We start from the raw sequence: 15,872 nt of genomic DNA, 5'->3' as shown, positions 1-15,872 counted from the left end.
AAAAAAAAAAAAAAAAAAAAAAAAAAAAAAAAAAAAAAAAAAAAAAATTTTGTTATTGTTGTTTGTGCCTTAGGCGTCATGTCTAAGAAACCATTGCCTAATCCGAAGTTATGAGGATTTACTACTTTTCTTAAAAGAATTGTATACTTTTGCTCTTACCCTGAGGTTTCTGATTCATTTTGAGTCAAATTTTGTGTATGGTGTGACATAGGAGTCCAGTCTTCTTTTGCAGCTGTCCTAGAACCATTTGTTGAAAAGATTGTTCTTTCCCTGATGAATTGCCTTGACACATCCTTGTAGAAATCACTTGACCATAAATGTAAGGGTTGATTTCTGGACTCATAATTCTATTTCATTAATCTGTATTTTTGTCCTTATGCTGATACCATGCTGTCTTGATGACTGTAACAGCTTGGCTTTTTGTAACATCAAATCTGGTGTTTGTCCAAGTGTTTCTATGATTGTTGGGAAAATTATCTAGGTACAAAATAGCAGAAATGGCTAATAGCTGTTGTTCATGCAATGATAATAAGGCCCCATTGAGGCCATTTGCTGTCCTTTTCCTTCCTGGTGATGGAGTAAGCATTACAAAATCTTCTGTCTCCCTCCTTATTACATTAGAACTCTGTGTGTGTGTGTGTGTGTGCGTGTGTGTGTGTGTGTTTGCGCACGTGTACACGCAGTGTGTGTGTTTGTGTGTGTGTAAGAGAGAAAGGGAGAGGCAAGGAGAGAGGGAGAGAGAGAGTCAGCTCTGACCTTTGCCATAGATGCAACTTTTCTTTGTAATTTCAGTAATAGTCACACTTAGAGGCTCAGAGCAGGTCATTGGGTCCTGTTTGTCCTCCCAAGAGATGCTCGACACATTGGTCAGAGTGCATTAAGGGTGGTTTGGTGTGGAAGTCCTGTAATAGCCCTCACTGACCTTGGACTGGCTGTCAGGGGAAGCATGGGTTTTGGAAGCTTTCATAGCATTAATTGCCCCTAATGCACCATCATTTTTGACAGTAATAAGCTAAACAGGGGTGTTATTACTCCCAGCAGAAAGACTGCATTTCCTGGCATTAAAACATTTTTTGAGATGTATATGGCATGTGGTGCAGGCAAAGAAAGGAATAGCATGATCCAGTGTAAAGCAGGCTTAGCTGCACTTAAAGTGGAGAAATAAGTCCCTTTCCTATTGTAAAAACGAATCCTACAGTGTTGGTTAGAAGTAAGAAGCAGGTAATCAACAGGGATCCTACGCGGAACTCTTTAAAAGAAGGCTTTGGAAAAAGTTATGATTTTTATTTCTAAATTTGCTTTAAAAGAGTAGCATAAAAATGCTTTTCTTTTGAGTGTTTCCAGAGACCCATTTATAGTGAGATTTTAGGAGCTGAAGGATTTGTTTTAAACTGTTCCCTATTTAAGAACAGCCCTACAGTGTTTCTGTGCAACAAAGAAAGCTGTAACTTAGGAAACCTTTTAAAATTAGGGCTGAGAGCAAACCAAAAATGATGCAAGTTCACTGCGGCTTGCTTGCCCTTTGCTCACTCCATGTGTTTGCATTGTCTGGAGATGCTCAGGATGTCTTTAGGACAAACACGAAGCTGGATCCCGATTAGCAGGCCTTGGTGGCCAAGTTAGTGCTGAGAGTTTAGAGTCAGGATTCTAGGTGAAAACCTAAAAGCTGATGGCTTCCTTATCACTATCATTAGGAGACATTGAAGACCTTACACGTAATTTTTTTTTTTTTTTTAAAGGCAGAGTCTTGCCCTGTCACCCAGGCTAGAGTGCAGTGGCATGATCTCAGCTCACTGCAACTCCTGCCTCCCAGTTCAAGCCATTTTCCTGCCTCAGCCTCCCGAGTAGCTGGGACTCGCGCCACCACACCTGGCTGATTTTTTTGTGTTTTTAGTAGAGACAGGGTTTCACCATATTGGTGGGTCTTGAACTCCTGACCTCAAATGATCCGCCTGCTTCAGCCTCCCAAAGTTTCTGGCATTACAGGCACAAGCCACCATACCTGGCCTAGTTTGTTCTTTTTAATTGCTCCATAGTAATCAATAATATGCACATAGCATTCTTTGTTCAGCTAGTCTCCTGTTTATGGGCATTTCAGTAGGAAGATCACATTTACAAATTAAATGAATGAGTTCTTAAGAGAATGAGTTACAGAAATAACCAGGGAATTATCTAGTTAATGTTGATGAAGATTGCAGAGTAGTTAATTACAAAGACCAATTATTTTTATAGCTTGGAATACTGCTAATCCTCCTACCTCTCCCAAAATTGGAGGGCTGCTAAGCCCATCAGGCCTCCTCCTTATTCTTCTTGCTATGTATGGAATGTTTCCCTAGTTGGAGGCACCCATGGGCAGACTTGGGTCACAGTTCCTTCTCCTGTGCTTTCGTAGCACTTTGTACATCCCTGCATTAAAGCAGCAACCTGATTTATTATAATTACGGTTTGTATATGGGACAGGAAGGATTTCTTGCCATCTCTGTGTATTGCCTGCACCTAGGTGCTCCACATACTACAGGGAAAGTGTCCTCAGCAGGTGTCTGATCAAAGCTCTTGGGTACTTCTTTGCCTGAACTTTCCATTCCGGTTTGTCCTCCAATGGAAATTATGTCAGTGTCTGTCGGGTTGTGCTTTATGCAGGAAAGCTTGCTCTGGTTCTGAGCCCTGTATGACTTGTAACACAGTTAACTCAGCAGAGAACCCATAGAGCCAAAGTAGAGATTCCTAGCTCCTCCTTGGGGGCATCTATTCGGCCTGATGGACCATCTTCCCTCCTCCTCCACTGCCATAATTCACCCAGTTGCCTAGACTCAGTGACAGGCAATGCTGCTAAATGTAATCCTGCTAATAGGTGGCTATGTATTCAAAAGTAGATGGTAATATCCTTATAGCTTCTGGTAATAAATCTTTATAAATATAAATATAAATATATATATATATATATATATTTTTTTTTTTTTAAGCAAAACAGAACACCCCTATTCAACATGATAATTGAGGCTGTTGTCATAAAATAGTTATTATGGAGGCAGGAAAGAAGGCTGTTAGAAAGAATTACTTGATAGATATTTTTACCGCTTTTTAATTTTTCTTCTTTGGCCTTGATTTGAGGTTGTCACACCTCAATATTGACATTTTAGGAAACTGCCAAAGTTATCCTTCAATTATTTACCCAGCCCTTTATCTCTATTCCTTGATCCTGACTTAGACTATAAACCAGTGCATTTGGCAAGGATTTCCTTAAGTGTTACATTTAGACCTATCAAATATTTGGAAGGCTTGTAGATCTGTTTGCACATAAAAGTGCCTTGGGTTTGCATAATTTGCACATTCAAACTCGGATTTTAATTCAGAAATTTAACATGTTTTCTGTTTCTTTTGGATATTTACATTGATTTTAATCTAATTTTAAAATTTCTTATTTACTGGCATTAGCCCCTCTTAGTGAAGATGTTTATAAGGGACATATAAAATTCAGACACTGTAAGAGTCAACATGGATTGGTTTGTGCTTATAACACTCCTAATCTCAGTGGCTTAAAACAGCAAAGGTTTATTTTTTTGCCCATCTTTGCGCCAGGACCCCTGGCTGAAGGATCAAGCTCTGGATATTGTGTGCATGTCAGGAAAAGAGAGGAGAGACTCACACACTGATTTTTTTTTTTTTTTTTTTGGAGATGGAGTCTCGATCTGTAGCCCAGGCTGGAGTGTGCAGTGGCACGATCTCAACTCACTGCAACCTCTGCCTCCCGGGTCCTGGTTCAAGCAGTTCTCCTGCCTCAACCTCCCAAGTAGCTGGGATTACAGGCATGCGCCACCACGCCCAGCTAATTTTTGTATTTTTAGTAGAGACAGGGTTTCACCATGTTGGCCAGGCTGGTCTTGAACTCCTGGCCTTGTGATCCGCCAGCTTTGGCCTCCCAAAGTATTGGAATTACAGGCGTGAGCCGTCGCATCCGGCCTCATGCACTGATTCTTAAAGCTTCCACCTGGAAGTGACGCACTTCACTTCTTCCCACATTTCACTAGCCAAAGCAAGTTGTGGCCACACCTGACTCCATGGGGGCAGGGAAGTAGAATTCTACCACATGCCCAGAAGGAGAATAAGAAGTACCTGGAGAACAGTACAGGTAACTACACTGGCTGTCTAACAAGGAGGTGAAGTGTGTGGATTCTGAGTCAGAGTGCCTGAGCTCGAAACTGGCCTGATTACTTCCTCGAGGTCTGATTTTGAGCAAGCAGCTTCATCTCTCATCTTTTATTTCCTTATCTGAAAAGCAGTACCTTACAGAATTATGAGGATTAAATGAGATAGTCTTTACAAAGCCAGTGCCTTTCACATGGTAAGCACTCAGTAAATCCTAACTCTCATTAGAACTGAATTCTTACTGATTTGAATGAAAGGTACCTTATTTATTTTAAAGGACACATGAAAAGATTCACTTTTTTTCTTTTCCTTTTTCTTCTTCTATTTTTTTTTTAATGCATACCATCCATCCAAAGCCAGAAAAAGACAGGCCTCAGAATGGTAAAGGTTGGAAATATAACTGGGCTGGGTCAGTGTTACTATCATCCTTGACGACCCTTGTCCTAGGATTTTTTCCTGCCTTTACTCACTTTAAAGAAGAGAAAACTTGATATCTGCATGTGCATTCCTGTACACCCACCAGCTGACCTGGCAACTGTCTTCTCTATTTTCCTCTAGCTCAGAGTCAAGATCTCCACTGAAGTTGGCATCACAAATGTTGATCTTTCCACCGTGGATAAGGATCAGAGCATTGCACCCAAAACTACCCGGTAGGTGATATGCCACCTGAGCCCTCAGGGAGCTGAGGCTCAAGAGCTGAGAGGAGTATGCCTAGGCACTGAGCCCCTCCAGGCATCAGTTCTTGTCAGCAGCCATCCGGCTTGCACCCCAAATTAAAGAGGCTGTAGTTCTCTGGTGTAGGTCCTGCATCTAAGCGAGGCATCTAAGCGAATTTGGAAGTTGTCTATACAGTGTTTAGTCCATGCACAAACTGTTCATTACCAGTCCACAACAAAATAAGGCACTTACCTCAGGATGTTAGTCTGTCAGTCAGCTATGTCACTAGCACATTATTTAGTTCAAATGACAATTTTTAAAATAACAAGACCTTCTCAATGAAGGAAGCAAGGTATTAATTTACATTCTGGGGCAATCTCATCGTCGCAGTCCTGAATTTGCTTTTAGTGACCTGATGGCAGCTCTTTCTGGTCCATGGTGGGTCTGAAATTTGTTGGAAGCCTCCTAGGTGCTTAAAATTAAGATGGCAGATACCCAGCACTAGGGCTGTCGTTCCCTTCCCAGGTCCATAGAGGCATTACTAGTAAGTCATAGCATTTGCTCCCGCTGAACTCAGACGCAGCCTTAGAATCTTTTTAAACATAATCTTCTAAGTAGACACTAACAGTTGATTGGAGTTGGGCCAGAATGCTGTAAGAAGCCTGCTTATCAGCCCTTCCCCAGATCCTTATTGGTGCAGGGAGAATCTAGATATCTGGGTGTAGTCCAGACTCCAACTTTACTCAACTAGGATAGCTGTGGCCAGAAGACAGTAGGGTGAACCCTCAAGTCTTTTTGAAGATGGGATGTTAGCCAGAGGCTGGAAGCCAAGCAGCTGCTTCTTTTAAATCATGTAGAGTTGGCCTTTGTGTCTCTGGCTTGGCTATTTTTGTAGTGATATTGGAGATAAGAGCACTGTTTGAGAATCCACTGAAGTATTTATTGTCTGTGTGAGCGCTTTGTCATTTAACTCCCTGCACAGATGAAGAGTTGGTCTTACCAGTAAGTATAAAATGTGAGTATAAAATAGAGCCAGGTTTGAGCTCTATGAACATTTGACTGGTTTATCCCCTGGCCATCTTACCCTAAAATCCCAGCAGATAGCTGTGAGAAGTTTTCTTCATCAAGTCTGCCTTGTGGGAAAATGACTTTTCCCAAAATGAAGCCCAGTTTCAGCACAGAAAAATAAAACAGCGTCCAGGAAAAAAATAAGACATTAAGAAAAGAAAAAGCTGGAAGTACCCTTCTTTCTTTTGTATCTCCTACCCCCCGTCTTGACCCTGCTCATGTGTGCTGCTGGCATCAATCTTGTGATTATTTCTCCTTGTGGTTCTGCCAGCTCGACTCTCCTGTGTGCCTGCAGAGGCCACACGTGAGCTCCAATGGTGCCTGACTTGGTGGAGTTGAGAGCCTTAGGTCCTTGGAGTGAAAGCCCAGAGGTACAAGTGTCTGCACACAGCATTTCCCCAGATCCTGCTGAAAGTTTATTCTGCACTTTTCTCAGTCTGGGCTTTATCAGTCCAGTGTGCCCCCAGGCTGCAGCCAGCTCTCCACATCTGTCTGTCCATAACAGTGTTACTGTGAGAGAGGGAGGATCAGGGAATGAAGGGAAGTATGTCTTTGCCCGTTCTCAGAGATGTACTGATCCTCTCTGAAGACTGACTGTATAATGTTTCTTTCAGGGTGACCTACCCAGCCAAAGCCACGGGCACATTCATCGCAGACAGCCACCAGAACTTCGCCTTGTTCTTCCAGCTGGTAGATGTGAACACTGGTGCTGAACTCACTCCTCATCAGGTCAGGAAGATGCCCAGACAGTTCTCTTAACCTGAATGAAATACGAATGCTCACTAGAGTTTACAGTGTGTTCTGTAATAAGGACTAGAGAGAATTTCAGATTCCTGCTTTCAGATCTTGACTGAACCCTGACAGTGCATAAGGTTCTCTCACGTGACACTCTCACCCTTCTATCGATTGTAATCCTTCACCTGGAATACACATTTCTTTTTTAAAAATTAGCTGGTATTGAAAAGAGGTATTTAAGGCAGAGTCACACTGAATTAAGACTTTTTCTTTTTTTTTTTTTTTTGAGTTGGAGTCTCTCTCTGTCACCCAGGCTGGAGTGCAGTGGCATGATCTCAGCCCACTGCAATCTCTGCCTCCTGGGTTCAAGCGATTCTCCTGCCTCAGCCTCCTGAGTAGCTGGGACTACAGGCGTGCATTCCCACACCCAGCTAATTTTTGTATTTTTATTAGAGACAGGGTTTCACCATGTTGGCCAGGCTGGTCTCCATCTCCTGACCGCAGGCGATCTGCCTGCCTCATCCTCCCAAAGTGCTGGGATTATAGGCATGAGCCACCTCGCCCCACCTGAGGCTTTTTCTTTCTGATTAAAAGGAATATACTGGCCAGGCGTGGTGGCTCACACCTGTAATCCCAACACTTTGGAGGCTGAGGTGGAAGGATCACTTGAGCCCAGGGGTTGGAGACCAGCCTGGGCAATATGGTGAGACCTCATTTATTTGTACAGGGAGGAAGGGAGAAAGGAAGGGAGAACCTCATATGGCCTGTGTCCACTCAGACACCCGCACTCCCACACTGCCTGTCACCCCCCTTGATTGAGAATATCCTGCCTTTAGTGTTATGTGAAGGAAGATTCACATAAATACTTTGAATGCTGAAAGACAAGCATGTGGGACCTAGTTTGGTGTAGGGTACCCTGTACTGATGCTTTAGCAAGAACCAGCAGGCTAGTTGCCTTGAGGCAGCTTCAGGGCAGACCTCAGAGGCAAATGGATTTCCTTGGGCACCTTCTTGCTTTCTGTTTCCTGCAGCTGCAGCTGTTGTTGCATTTGTGCCCCAGGAGCATGCTCCTCTAGGGCTACGGTCCCAGGAGTCCCCTGCTCCTCTCTCCTCCCTGCTCCTAAACTCCAGACAGCTTGGCTAGGGCCCTTAGCCAAGGATAACTGACCTTTGAGTACTTCTGTCTCTTAGCATTCCCCAGCTTCTTCCCAGAATGACATTTGCCAACCTAATAGCTTAATGGAAAGAAGAAAAGAAATTAGAAGACGAAATTAGTAGGATTAAGGTTAGAGCAGGGAGAGTTAGTGAGGAAATGTAACTTCAACTGAATACTTGTTTCCTGCAAGATTCTGTTTTAGAATCATGGCTTAGAGACCTTCCAGGTGGAGATGGCATTTTGGGGATGAACGTGGCAGATGCCTGCACTTGACTCTGATAGGAAGGAGATCTGGCATCTGGACTCCCAGATTCCATTCCTGTCCAAGAGTAATTGCTATAGTTGGGGTGCTTCATATCTCTGGGCCCCTTTGCCTAAATGCTTTGGTGATTGTTCTTTGTTGTTCAGGTACAGAGTAACAAATGAGATGTATGTTTTCTGTAGATGCAGTGCTGGCTCTGTCACCATGCAAACTCATTTAATGCTTGTGCTTTATGATCTGTAAATTGGATCTGTCAACCTACCTGCCTTGTTGAATTCTTTATTTTGAAACACCTGAGCCGAGTGCAGTGGCTCACGCCTATAATCCCAGCACTTTGGGAGGCTGAGGGGCGGATCACCTGAAGTCAGGAGATTGAGACCAGCCTGACCAACACAGAGAAACCCCATCTCTACTAGAAATACAAAATTAGCTGGGCGTGGTGGCGCATGCCTGTAATCCCAGCTACTTGAGAGGCTAAGGCAGGAGAATTGCTTGAACCCTGGAGGTGGAGGCTGTGGTGAGCCACGATTGTGTCATTGCACTCCAGCCTGGGCAACAAGAGTGAAACTCTGTCTCAAAAAAAGAAAGAAAGAAAAGCTCTGGGTGGATATAAAGTTTTGCCCCAGTTCTGTTTTTTTTTTTTTTTGTTTTGTTTTTTTTTTTTTTGGAGACGGAGTTTCGCTCTTGTTACCCAGGCTGGAGTGCAATGGCGCGATCTCGGCTCACCGCAACCTCCGCCTCCTGGGTTCAGGCAATTCTCCTGCCTCAGCCTCCTGAGTAGCTGGGATTACAGGCACGCGCCACCATGCCCAGCTAATTTTTTGTAGTTTTAATAGAGACGGGGTTTCACCATATTGACCAGGATGGTCTCAATCTCCTGACCTCGTGATCCACCCGCCTCGGCCTCCCAAAGTGCTGTCCAGTTCTAATATACAGACACCTTAGTTTCTTGTGCCATTTGGGGAGATAAAGTGATTAGACTTCAGTACTATTGTATTGCTATAACTACTGTTTGTTGACTAGCTAGTAAATACCATGCCCTGCACTAATGCTTTGTATACTGTATTGCAAATCTTCACACAGATATGCCACATCTGAAAGTTAATTTTTCTGCCTTCAAGTTGAAGAAATCAAAGCATAAGGTGGTTAAGTAACTTGCTCGGCTAATAAGTAGTGGAAGCAAATCTGTCTTCCAAGCCGAGGCTCTCTCCATGACACTGGCTGCTCTGCTTGATTAGAACTCTGCCTTGCTATCAATACCCAAGGCTCCTCTACTAAATCTTTAGCTGGAGGCACTAGGAAATTAAAAATGGGCCTCTTGCAGTTCCACCTCATTTCCCTTCTTTTCACCCTCTGGTGAAGCAGTTAATTGGGCAGCAAAGTGACCAAAAGGCTGCCAGGAAAAAGAAACTGCAGCAATAGCAAAGGGCTTAAATCATCCACAAACCGGGCATTCAGCCTCCAACTAGACGAGAATTGGCTGGATCAGTAAGTTAAATTTTCTTCCTTGTACCAGCAAAAAGTTACCTCTGAGCTAGGAACTAGGGTGGCATGGCTACTCCGTCTACTCTCGGGCAGGTCTGGCAGATCCCAGAACTCGCGCCGTGACAAAGAGCTAACTGTCTGCTGCCTGGTGGATTCAGTGTTGGGCCCAGGCGGAGTTTTGAAGTTATCAGATGAAAGGTTGTATTATTCTTCCATCTAGACGTTTGTCCGACTCCATAACCAGAAGACTGGCCAGGAAGTGGTGTTCGTTGCCGAGCCAGACAACAAGAACGTGTACAAGTTTGAACTGGATACCTCTGAAAGAAAGATTGAATTTGATTCTGCCTCTGGCACCTACACTCTCTACTTAATCATTGGAGATGCCACTTTGAAGAACCCAATCCTCTGGAATGTGGTATGTGCCTGAATGCACCCCCAGGTGAGAGTGGCTGTGCCCCAGGCACTGGTGGCTCCTTTTCAGGGGCATGGGGCTCTTCACCTTCGCCTTGCCTGTACCTCCTAAGTGCGATAAATAAGCTTGGGAGGCGAGGCACTGTGTGCAGGCTCCATAGATAGTCCTGGGGTCATGCACGTGGCTTGGCAGCATGGTAGGTGCTTAAAAATTTTAAGTGAATGAAGGAAGGATAAAACTGTGAGTGCTTGTATCTGTTAATTTCTATATACGTTATATAGGAAGGTGGTTTTCATACTATAGCAAGGCACTATGGGGGTTACATAGATGTGAAAGTTAAGGCCCTGGCCTGAGAGAGATAGCATAGCTCATGGGAGCGATGAGATCTGAATTCTGGTAATAATTCAGGATGATGTAGAAAAGTGAATTGTACAATGTGCAAAATGCTAATTAACTAATAACCAACATTTGTATAGCATGTTGTCGTTTACATAATGCCTCCCTTCATGCCCCACTTTGGATTGGTGTGATGAGAGTAAACGTCTTGCAAGACAGGGCATTAGAGCAGGGGGTTGAAGAATGGCAAGGGTTTATCAGATCTGGGGCTATGGGGTGATTGTTGAGGAACAGCTTGCAGAAAAGCTCAAGGTGCTTACAGTGCAGTGGGAGCCAGAGCACCTGAATCCTGTCAAAAGCAGGAGGTGATGAGCTTGGAAGGGTAGCAAAGGCCAAATCGCAGGCTTTGAATGGTGATTGACTCACTTGTATTCGAGGCTTCTTTTCTTCTCCCGGACTTCGGGCTGTTTTTGTATGAGAGTGTGTACTCATTTCTTTGTCTTGTTTTTAAAATATTACTAAATTGCACTTCCAGGGACACCAAGCAGTTTCTGATTGCAACTTTAACAGCCTGTGTACCAGCTGGGATTTTTGTATTAAGCAGATCTATGGGGCTACTAAACCAGTAGAAAATTAGAAGTCTTGCTCTAAAAAGCATTTTCAACAAATACTTGTTTTGTTCTTGAAATTTTTACTGCCTCAATTTGTCAACTAATGTATCAGAAGTGATTGGACTTCCTGGAGTTTTTTTCAGTTATGGTCTTAGACATGAGTCGGAGAATATTATCTATTGAGTTTCACCCATTTCTCTGCCCCTGTGCCTTTAAAGACTGTCCTTATTTTTCTAGGCTGATGTGGTCATCAAGTTCCCTGAGGAAGAAGCTCCCTCAACTGTCTTGTCCCAGAACCTTTTCACTCCAAAACAGGAAATTCAGGTATATCCCAAAGGACTTATCCACTAAACACGGGGGAGAAGAGAGGGCAGCAAAGCCCTGGACTGTGGCTCTGCTCCCTTTAGCTTGTTTTCATGATATTTTATAGTTTGATCCTCACACTCTGTGGATTAGGCAGGGTAAATGCCAGCCCCGTCCTTGAACTGAGCAAACAGGTTTAAAGAGTCCAGCGACTAACCCGCAGAGTTGGAGATGAAATGAGAACCTGAGTCTGGTTTTCCTGACATCCAGCAGGTTCCACCCTCCGACCACAGCATGTTAGCCATGAGCACAGGTGGTTTTAGGGTTTATTCTCCCTGCTGCTGCATACATCAGGGCTGATGGGGTGACAGGTGGGAAAACTCACCTGGGAGAACAGGGCTGTCTCTACTTCCTCATTCAAGTCCTTGGATAGGCAAGCCTGGTCCTGCCCTGCACACAGGACTGTTGTGAGAATCAAAGTTGATGACAGACGAGTAAAGAAAGGTTTTGAAATGTTGCTAAAGCCCTTTACAAAATAAACACAATAATTGTTGAACACTTAGGTACTGGTTAAGGAAACAGGTGGATCCATTCAGTGGACAGTTTTGCAATCTTGAGAAATGATCATACTTGGAAACCTACGTATGAATTAATGTTGAAGTGTTGAAAACTATAGACTACCTGCTGTCATTCCCTTTAAAAAAAAAACAAAAAAAAAAACAAGTGCCCAAAGGGTAGAGTAGTGGGATTGTTTTTAAAACTCCTCTTCATGTTGCTACAGCATTATTTAAGAATGTAAAATGCAGCTCACTGTTAGGTGTAATTGTGATGATGAAGAACGCTGGCTGATTTGTAGGGTGAAGTAGGTGGCAGCAGCTGCTACAGTGTTAGAAATCCTTTAATGGCAGTGGCAGCAAAGAAGAACAGAGGTGAAAATTTAGGAACAGGAGGCTCAAGTGGGGCTGCCTCCTCATGGAGCTGGGGAGGCTGGGCATTGGCAAGCAGAAAAGACAGGCACGAGTTGATATATTGGAGGAAAAACCTTTTTTAAAAAGTTCTGTTTGCATAATGAGTTACAGCTTATAAGGCGTAATCAAATGCCCTATTTCATTTGGTCTTTAGAGTATCTTTACAAGTCTAGCAGGGTGGTCATGGCCCTCCCCACCCCCACTTTTCCAGCTGGAAACTGAGGTAAAGAGTGACAGCGACTTGCCACCTGGTCGCACAGCCATACATACCAGTTTGGGCCTAAACAGAGGTCTCCGGACGCCCACACCATTGCTGCTTCTGCTAGGCCACACTATCTAGGTGAGCTTCGCAAAGAGAATTCATATAGAATTGCTCAGGAGAAAGAAACAAAACCAAGAAATATCATCAGCATGTTTGTCCAGCCTTCTGGTTTAACAAAGGGTTTTTGGCTAAGCAGTGAGCTGAGGCTAATGCAGTGTCTGTGGAAGGAGACCTCTGGCATCAGAAGCCAGGATTGGGAAGAGGCAAAAGGCCACGTGGCCACTTGCTGCCAAGAGGTTTTAGCCTCTGGGTGGCATATCCTCTTTACAACTGATGTTGATGCTTTGGTCCCTGGTATACATGGCCGCCCCAGATGGGAAGGGCACATTCTGAAGTCTTCTTGGTGTGTCTTTCGGCAGCACCTGTTCCGTGAGCCTGAGAAGAGGCCCCCCACCGTGGTGTCCAATACATTCACTGCCTTGATTCTCTCGCCGTTGCTGCTGCTCTTTGCTCTGGTGAGTGGCGGTAATTAGCATGGGCAGCGTGTGTCTGGCGCCAGACCCGGCAGATGCAGCCCTTCCAAAGGAGGCTGTGTTGTCTGGCCTCAGCAAAAGCTCCAGAGGGGTCCAGCAGCTGTGACCTGAACTGATGGTCAAGACGTTTTAGAATGACCAAAAGTTCCCACTGTGAAGGAGCAGCCAAATAAACTGCCCCATTAACAAGTGGGCATGAGAAGGTACCTAACAGACACTAAGAATAACAAAAGTGGATGGACCGTGATGCTGTAAGAAGGTTCAGATGAGATCTAGTGTGAACAGAGCGAGGCCCGATGCTGATAGCTATGAAAAATAGCACAGAGGCTGTGCATTTCAGCACTGCTTGGGGCGGAAAACCGGAAACAACCTAAAGTTCATACGATGGAATAATACGCAGCTTTTCAAAGAATGGGTAGATGTATATACTGATAGGACAAGATTGCCAAGATGTGTTACTGAGTGAAGAAGGCAAGGGGTAGGGTAGTGTGTTTAGTAGATCCTCTGTAAAGTTTTAAAAGGTGGCTGGGTGCCGTGGCTCATGCCTGTAATCCCACCACTTTGTGAGGCCAACGTGGGAGGATCGCTTGAGCTTAGGTGTTTGAGATCAGCTTGGGCACATAGCGAGACCCTGTCTCTATTAAAATTAGAAAATTAGAAAAAATAAATCAGTGGTGATGTGCGCTTGTAGGCCTGGCTGCTTGAGGGGCTGAGGTGAGGCTGCAGTGAGCCCTGCACTCTTAATCTGGGCGACAGAGTAAGACCCTGTCTCAAAACAAAATTTAAAAGTTTTACAAGGCGCTATGTGTTAGTGTCGGCCATCTCTGAGGAGAGGACATTCTGGAGAATACGAGGAAGCAACTTTTACCGCTTCTCCTTTTTAGTACCATTTGAAATTTTTTTTTTTAGCCAATTGTGTTTTTCTGTTTCTTTTTTAAAATTATAAACAATCATGAATGCATATCAAAGCTCAGAGAATTTTGAGAAAAAACTCATTAGGTCTTTTGGAAAGTTGCCTGTGTTCCTATTTAATTTATTGATTTTAATAAAAATAACTGTTTAAATCTAGTGGCCTTGCTACAGGTTTTCAGAAACCAGACCTAGGGTATGGGCACCTGCTCTTATATTTGAGTGATGAGAATTTCAGAAGACATGGAACCCCCAGCAAGAGCATGAATGCTGCCAGCTGCCAGCAGGTTTATCTCACCAGTTCTTAGAGAACTTAGGGGGGTGTCAGTTACCTTATAAATGCAGTTTCTGACCTTTCAGCTTCATGGTCTCACCTGTTTTTTGTCATCATTAAAAATGCTGTTCGGGTTTGAGTTACACGAGCCCATTTGAGAGCAGGTGCTGCATGCCTTTCTAAAGAAAGGGAACAGGTTTTCTCAAGGGCTTATAAGAAGGCGGTTGTCACTTGGAAGAATTTCCTGTCCTTCTAGGATGCATGAACTTTTAAGCCCTGAGTCTGTTGATTGGATTAGCATTGGCGTGACATGTGTTGCCTCCCTTTGAAGTTCTAATGCCTTTTTAATTTATTTCTCCCCATCATTCAGTGGATCCGGATTGGTGCCAATGTCTCCAACTTCACTTTCGCTCCAAGCACGATTATATTTCACCTGGGACATGCTGGTAAGTGCCCCAGGCTGCTAATTCCATTTAACCTCCTCTGACATTTAGCTTGCCCACGCTAAAGCCCAGTTAAGTAGACCTACAACCTATTAACTGTAATGACTTAATAGCATAACATTTCCCTCTTCCTTTTGGCCTTTCAGGACAGTTAATATGATGGTAAACCTGTTTGGTCCATCACTTAGAACAGCTGTCATTATATTGGGCTTCCGTTGTACTGCTGTACTGTTGACAGACCATTTACCCTCAGTTAATAACCCTGTTCTTTTCCAGAGATTACTCACTTATCGTATCTTTACACTGAGCCATCTTCCTGGATGAAGAGCATTAATGCAGTTTCCAAAGGTTATCTTTCCCCACCATATCGATCTTCACATTTGCTGGCAGCTCTGTCTGTGCAGTAATAGAAAACAGTCCTTTCTACACTACAGCGTTGTTCTCTGGAGACTTTAGGACCTCAACAGCCTAAACATAATGAGACAGTAAATTCACAAATCACTTAAGCATTTCTGAGGCTTTTGATGCTATTGGATCAGGGGTACCTTGCATTTCACTTCGACTTTAATATTTCTTGTTTTTTTTCTGAGACAGGGTCTTGCCCTGTCACCCAGGCTGGAGTGCAGTGATGCAATCATGGCTCACTGCAGCCTTGATCTTCCAGGCTCAGGTGATTCTCCCACCTCAGCCTCCAGAGTAGTTGGGACTCCAGGCATGTGCCACCACACTCGGCTAATATTTGTATTTTTTGTAGAGACAGGGTCTTTCTGTATTGCCAGACCTGGTCTTGAACTCCTAGGCTCAAGCAGTCTTCCCACCTTTGCCCTCCCAGAGGTGTGGGCTACCATGCCTGGCCTGACCTTAATATTTTAAAAATTATTTGCCTTTTTCAGGAGTCACCCTCTGTGTGCCCGTAGTAAACAGATTCTGTAGGGGTGCATAGATGAATCCCTTGAAATTCTAGGCAAATGTCTGTGTTTTCTAGGGAAAGAGAGTTGTGACTTTGATCAGATTATTATGGTGCAGTGGTCCGTGACCTCAAAAATGGTTAAGATCCCCTACTGTAGTTTATCCGTCATCCACCTGGGCAAAACTGACAGGATGACCTTTCTCTCTAGCTCAGTTACTGGATTTGAATGATAGCCCTCTGGGGTCAGACTGAGAACAAAACCTGAATATAGATTTGATGAGAGGCATAGCTTTTCCTGCCAGAGTGTTTTTCGTGTATGTTTTCTCATTTGATTCTCATCATAAGCCTGATGAGGCTGACTGGGGCAGGAATTATGATCCCTTTTGACAAGGTGGGAGAATT

At 44.0% G+C, this 15,872-nt stretch overlaps 1 protein-coding gene across 4 annotated transcripts in view; it reads left to right on the top strand.

The window, feature by feature from the left end:
* Positions 1-15,872, top strand: part of RPN2 (ribophorin II) — a 63,215-nt gene that overhangs the window by 41,147 nt on the left and 6,196 nt on the right. For all 4 annotated transcript variants that reach the window (XM_032295010.1, XM_032295012.1, XM_032295011.1 and 1 more), the window contains exons 10-15: positions 4,705-4,796; positions 6,486-6,600; positions 9,730-9,924; positions 11,106-11,192; positions 12,821-12,916; positions 14,488-14,563. In XM_032295010.1, coding sequence (XP_032150901.1) covers positions 4,705-4,796; positions 6,486-6,600; positions 9,730-9,924; positions 11,106-11,192; positions 12,821-12,916; positions 14,488-14,563 — 661 coding nt within the window. The remainder of the gene's footprint in view (positions 1-4,704; positions 4,797-6,485; positions 6,601-9,729; positions 9,925-11,105; positions 11,193-12,820; positions 12,917-14,487; positions 14,564-15,872) is intronic.

This window comes from Sapajus apella, unplaced genomic scaffold, assembly GCF_009761245.1.
Source record: "Sapajus apella isolate SASKATOON/1434 unplaced genomic scaffold, GSC_monkey_1.0 scaffold33, whole genome shotgun sequence".
NCBI classification, from domain to species: domain Eukaryota; kingdom Metazoa; phylum Chordata; class Mammalia; order Primates; family Cebidae; genus Sapajus; species Sapajus apella.
This window is presented reverse-complemented; position numbering and strand designations above follow the sequence as displayed.